Source organism: Boleophthalmus pectinirostris, unplaced genomic scaffold, assembly GCF_026225935.1.
Source record: "Boleophthalmus pectinirostris isolate CB_2022bp ecotype Guang Dong unplaced genomic scaffold, ASM2622593v1 HiC_scaffold_12, whole genome shotgun sequence".
Taxonomy (NCBI): Eukaryota; Metazoa; Chordata; class Actinopteri; order Gobiiformes; family Gobiidae; genus Boleophthalmus; species Boleophthalmus pectinirostris.
Window position 1 is genome coordinate 682553 of NW_026571018.1, and position 6448 is coordinate 689000.

Sequence of the window (6448 nt, forward strand, 5' to 3'; positions counted from 1 at the left end):
TAACTCATCCTAATATATATATATATATATATATATATATATATATATATATATATATATATATATATATATATATATATATATATATATATATATATATATATACACAAACATACATATATAAACATATACAGCCTGTGCCGAGAGCACACGGGCACCTGTATACAACTCGTCATACTGTGTATAAAACATATACAGACATATACAACCTGTCACCTACATACACACACACACGCACTCTGGGGCTTGACTCAAAGCATTTGACTGATGCTTGTCAGACAAATCACAAATAGGTATTTTCCTAAAAATGTTCAGGCCGATCAGATATCAGAAAAGTTATTGAAATGAGTTATCTGCTATAGAATGGCAGATACTCCTTTGCTTCTTTTATTTGAACCTACACTAAGTGTTCTCATTAGTAAAGTAATGTCACATGAAGACTTTGTTTGAAGCAAGTGCAGAGTGTTTAGCCTCCTGCTGTTAGCCTGTGAGCCTCTCAGCTCATTTCTCCATAAACAAACGTGCTAACATCACTAACGCTAACACACTCCACAGCTATTCTTATCACTCCGCTGTCCTGTCATGACCTCCATCTGTTTACATGGAGCTCTTTGTTATGTTCTGCTCGTATTGATTCTGTATGAAGCTGTGAGCACTTGGATACCCTCTGTGAGGCTTTCTCTCTCTCTCTGCGTTTACACACACGCCACAGAACCAGATAACTGCCCTCAGCCAACTCAAACCCAATCTTCAACATGTACTTCAAATCTCAAAGATCTAAATAACACATCTGGATCCCTGCTGCGTGGAACTGTACAGTCCACTTTACATTAAGCACAGACTTGGAGAGGTGTTCAACTGCATGACGTAAGAAACAACCAGGCAAATCTTACATTTACACATGTATTTGGACATTTACTCACTTGTTTTTCGATCAGTAATAATGACTATGTCTACAACATCTACACCATCTACACCATCTACACCATCTGCAACATCTGCAACATCTACAACATCTACAGCATCTACAACATCTGCAACATCTACAACATCTACACCATCTACAACATCTACACCATCTACACCATCTACAACATCTACAACATCTACACCATCTACACCATCTACACCATCTGCAACATCTGCAACATCTGCAACATCTACACATCTACACCATCTACACCATCTACAACATCTACACCATCTACACCATCTACATCTACACCATCTACACCATCTACACCATCTACACCATCTGCAACATCTGCAACAAACATCTGCAACATCTACATCATCTACACCATCTACACCATCTACACCATCTACACATCTACAACATCTACAACATCTACAACATCTACAACATCTGCAACATCTGCAACATCTACACCATCTACAACATCTACACCATCTACACCATCTACACCATCTGCAACATCTACAACATCTACAACATCTACAACATCTGCAACATATACACCATCTACAAAATCTACACCATCTGCAACATCTACACCATCTGCAACATATACAACATCTCCACCATTCACATGTTCTGTTTTTGTTTTGCTATGTAAAAGTGAAAACTGCTGGAGCTTCAGTGTGTTTATTTGTGCTGGGAAAGCAAATAACTTGTGAGTAACACGGTTCCTAACATATCTGAAAATCAAACGCTCAGTGTAAATAAGATTCACCACTCTGTTGTGTGCTTATACGTAGCCTGTATGTACTAATGTATATATGTAGTTATGTGGAACCTACCTGAACAACAGGAGATTACAGAAAACAGGCCACATGGCAGTATTAAAAAGTGCTATTATTTAATGTTGACAATCACAGTGTGTTGTTTCAATAAAGATTTTTTTAAATTATCATCAGAGTATGGGAAGTATCAAACTGAGTTAGAAATGTTAATATCGTGACACTATTTTATTGCTAAGGGACAAATTTGCTAAATAAAAACACCAGGATCACGTAGGGCAGGTTAATATGAACATTTTAAGACCAAAATGACAGGACTCACAGCAGCAGGTACAGAGAGAGGGGCAAAGATTTTTCAGTATAAATCAGTTGCAACCAGAGCTCGAAGGAACTACTTTGTGTCCATGCTTATTTCCTACTGGAGCACATTAGCTATGTCCATTTATATATACAGTCTATGGTTAATATTGATGTCAGATGATTTCCAAAGTCCTTTTCAAAGGTTTTTGTGGCTTTTGAACATGATTTGGACACATGGACTGTACACAGACTTCACCTGTAGCGTTCAGCTCCTGTTACGAGTTATAGCGGCTAATCCACAAACAGGGACCATATTTGGAAATCCAGGTGCAAGCGACTAGCCAATCAGGAGCAAGGTTGTAGAAGGCATCTAATTGGTCTGTTATGAATGTTCATGTCTTGATGTAGGGACAAAATAGTGAAATAAAAACCCCTGGATCATGACCTCTGTGAATTTGGCCCCCCATTAAACACAACCCTATACAAAAACTATGTCAATCATTTGTGCTTCGTTTGTGCTGTTTTGTGCTGCAAAAAGGTTTGTTTGTGCTGTTTTAGTTTTGGAGATAGTAATGATTCTTTTAAAGGTCAAATTGGGGTAAGCCAGCCCCCAGGAAGCTTCAGAATGCTCCAAAACGCCACAAAATGGTGTCAGTCGTTTGTGCTTCGTTTGTGCTGTTTTGTGCTGCAAAAAGTTTTGTTTGTGTGATTCTGGTTCTTAAGATATCAGCAGTTTTATTTTGGGCCGAGGACGTCATTATTATTTTTGCGGATATTATATGACGTCACTTCCGTTCAGCTGACCGCAGTGACTTTTGCAAAACTGCACAAAACTAGTGAACTAGTAAAGTCGCTGCCGTCAGCTGAACAGAAATGACATAATAAATTATAATTATATATATGAATTAGAAAAAGCACTCAGAGAGCGCAGACCTCCGCCAAGGACTACCCCCATTTTTATATAAAATTGCGATAAAATCAGTCTTCTGGATCAGATCCGGATCAGCCTTTGGAATATGAGAGAGGATCCCATTGTTCATCCCTGAGTCAAATTTCATGGGGTTTGGTCAATAATTAACCGAGATATTGAGAAACAAATTTTTTGGCCCCATTTACCACAATGTTAACTAAAATTTCAAAGTGATCCAGAATCCAGGATTTCTTCCGGATCACCCCCAAAATGAAATTTCATCAAAATCGGTCCATAACTTTTTGAGTTATGTTGCTAACAGACAAACAAACAAACAAACAAACAGACAAACAGACAAAAAACGGCAAAAACATAACCTCCTTGGCGGAGGTAAAAATAATAATTAATCATTTTAGAAATATACTCAATACACAAGCAACCACAGCACAAACAAAACACAAACGAAACACAAATGTTTTGTATAATTTTCTGCTTGTTTTGAGGCTATTAAACAATTTGAGGGGCTGGATAACGTCATCACCCAAAAATAAAACTGCTAATATCTTTAGAACCATAATCGCACAAACAAAACCTGTTGCCGCACAAAACGGCACAGATGAAGCACAAATGAGTTTTTGTGTAGGTTTGCGTTTGATGGGGGGCCAACTTCACAGAGGTTGGATCATGTAGAGTGACTGAGTGAGTGACAGGTGGATTTAACCAATTGCAGTGAAGTATACACTCAGAAGAAGTGGATAGTTTTGTGACCAAAACCAAAAAAGAATAGATTAGTGTCCACAGGTTCTTATTCTGTGTAAAAGCTGCTAACCCTGTAGTTTGGATCTCTACAAACATGTTCTGAAATGTCCCTGTGTGTCAGGTGCCCTCCCCGTGTGTCAGATGTCCTCCCCATGTGTCAGATGCCCTCCCCGTGTGTCAGATGCCCTCCCCGTGTGTCAGATGCCCTCCCCGTGTGTCAAATGTCCTCCCTGTGTGTCAGATGCCCTCCCTGTGTCTCCATAGGGTCTTATTGTGTGTAAAAGCTGCCAACAATGTAGTGTAGAATTTGCATTGTGAGCTGAATTGTGATTGCAAAACAGAAGTTGCTCATATATTTCCTGTGTTACAAAAGCGTAGGGCCTTTACATAGCTGTACAGGATCAGCAGTTCTCTCTCAGTAGCAGAGTTGGTTACATAAGTGTGATGGCGCCGTGTACATTATGTCCTCCTACATGGCTCTAAATAAAGACCAGGAGCTTTTATCAGAAGAACACTGCAGGTTTTACAGTGACATCCGCACTTTTTACACCCATGACAATCTGTACACACAGTTTTCCTTCTATTACGTTTCTTTGTAACTAACTTCATGTTCAACAGTGTTTTGATATTTAAAGGTCATATATTACACAAAATGAACTATTTGTGTGTTTTTAGTCGTATCCAGAGTTGTGTTTTGTTTCATTCACACATGTTTGAGTAAACCTTTATTATTAGTCTGTCTCCAAAGCTCAAAATGCTGCTCCACCTTGTGATGTCCTGACCTTTTACACTTAGTTCAGTAGAGACTGGCAATTCCAGGACTAAAATTATCCAAATCATTATACTGAAGGTATCAGAGGTGAAACAGTGTTTAGTTTGAAAGAAGAATTAAATATGCAGAGTTTGTGTGTTAAACATGTGTGAATGAAACAAAACACAACTCCAGGTCAGGCTCAGAAAATAGTCTAATATGCTGTGGCTCCTTAAAGTGTGTATTTTTTTCATGTTTTTTCTGACTTGGTTTGGTGGGATGGTAATTGTAAATATTTATCATAGTTTTTACATCAGTGAAGTGGCAGTTTGTGGGAAAAAAGCTGTGAAGAAAAGTACAAAAATGCAGGAAGTAGCGCTGAGTTCTAAAAAAATATCTCAGGGGATTGAAAAACACGGTGGATTTCTGCAGAATCAATGAGTGACGCATTAAACTGAGAGGACAGTAATGTCATTTTCTTCTCAATTAAAAGTCACCAATGAGCTCCTTTGTTTAAAATGTGTCACTGAAAGAAACTAACCTGATTGGGCCATTCTCTGATCTCCTTTTATATAAATAAAAAATACCAGAGAGAGATACCTGTCTGGATTTAACTGGCAAATATACTAATAATAATTTTGTCATGTAAATAAATATTTCAGATGCTCAAATTTGTTTTACAATTTACAAAGATTACACAATAGACACAATAGAAAGCACGTTTTCTCATTAGCTTGGTAAACGATGGGACAAGATCTTGCAAAACAAAATTACCACGAGAGTGTGCACACATGAACAAAATGACTTGGTGACATTTAAAATCTGACTTCCTAGTTGTACACTGGCCCAATTATGTCTACATTACACAATAATAATGATAAGACTAATAAAAATAAATGAAAATAGCTTTATTTTGTTGTCAGAAAAATGTCTTCCTTATTTTTTTATTTTTGTTTTCCTTTTCTGTTTTAGGACTCTTTAGAAATCTGCTACTTCCTGTATTTTTGTACTTTTCTTCTCAACTTTTTTACCACAAAATGACACTCAACTGATAAAACTATAAAAACTTGGATAAATACTTAAGACTGTCCCCTCTCGTCTCCAGTGCTCCATGCCCTCCTGTATTGTTGCCTTCCATGTGACCTGCGCCTTCGATCACGGTCTGGAGATGAAAACCATTTTGGCCGAAAATGATGAGGTCCGCTTCAAGTCCTTCTGCCTGGAGCACAGCAGCACCCATGGGACCATGGCGGGACAGACGAGTGCCCAGGGGTCCCACCCTACCCAGTCCAACCAGCCCGTGTCTCCCTCTGGACTGTCAAACCCACCTGTGTCTGCTGTGGGACCATCCAGCACCCATCAGTCTGTCCCGGGAGACACCAGCACCCATGGGTCCAGCTCGGGAGAAGCCTTCAGCCACGGGAGCTCTTTGGGACAGTCCACCACCCACACGCCTCCTGCCGTCAACGGGACGCACTCTGATGTAAGGCTGCGAATTACTGTCTTAGCATTATACACCAAGGGATTGTAAAGACGCTGTACCTGACTTTTACACTCTTAAAACATGAAACTCGATCATCTGAAACTGTTTGCAGTGCTACAAAGTTTCTCCTCACTTACCTTCTGCATTCAGAGCATCTTCATTACTCACCATGATGAGTTTAGAAGTGCTTTTCCCAATTTTTTAGAGACCTTTTGCTGTCATGGTAAAGCTAACAACAACTATGAGTGAAAAATCCTCAGTTGTCCAGGTAGAATCCAGGGCAAAGGAGAAATTCAATTTGTCAACTGGACAAAAGTTTATTTGGTCAAATAAGCAGCTTGGATGAGCCGCGGAACGTATTTAACCAAATAAACAAATTGAATTTCTCCTTGCTAACATGCACTTACAGTTTACCAGACAATAAAATGCTTCATAATTCGATGCAGACAGAACACAGAGGACTTATTTTGACCTCAAGAGCTGCTTATAACATATATCTGTACTGGAACATAAACATGAACAGCCTGATTAACTTTTAAATTGT

At 38.8% G+C, this 6448-nt stretch overlaps 1 protein-coding gene across 1 annotated transcript in view; it reads left to right on the top strand.

Moving 5' to 3' along the window:
- jade2 (jade family PHD finger 2) overlaps positions 1–5952 on the top strand; it is a 148386-nt gene extending 142434 nt beyond the window's left edge. The window contains exon 9 of the mRNA XM_055148669.1: positions 5527–5952. Coding sequence (XP_055004644.1) covers positions 5527–5952 — 426 coding nt within the window. The remainder of the gene's footprint in view (positions 1–5526) is intronic.
- The last annotated feature ends 496 nt before the right edge of the window (positions 5953–6448 follow it).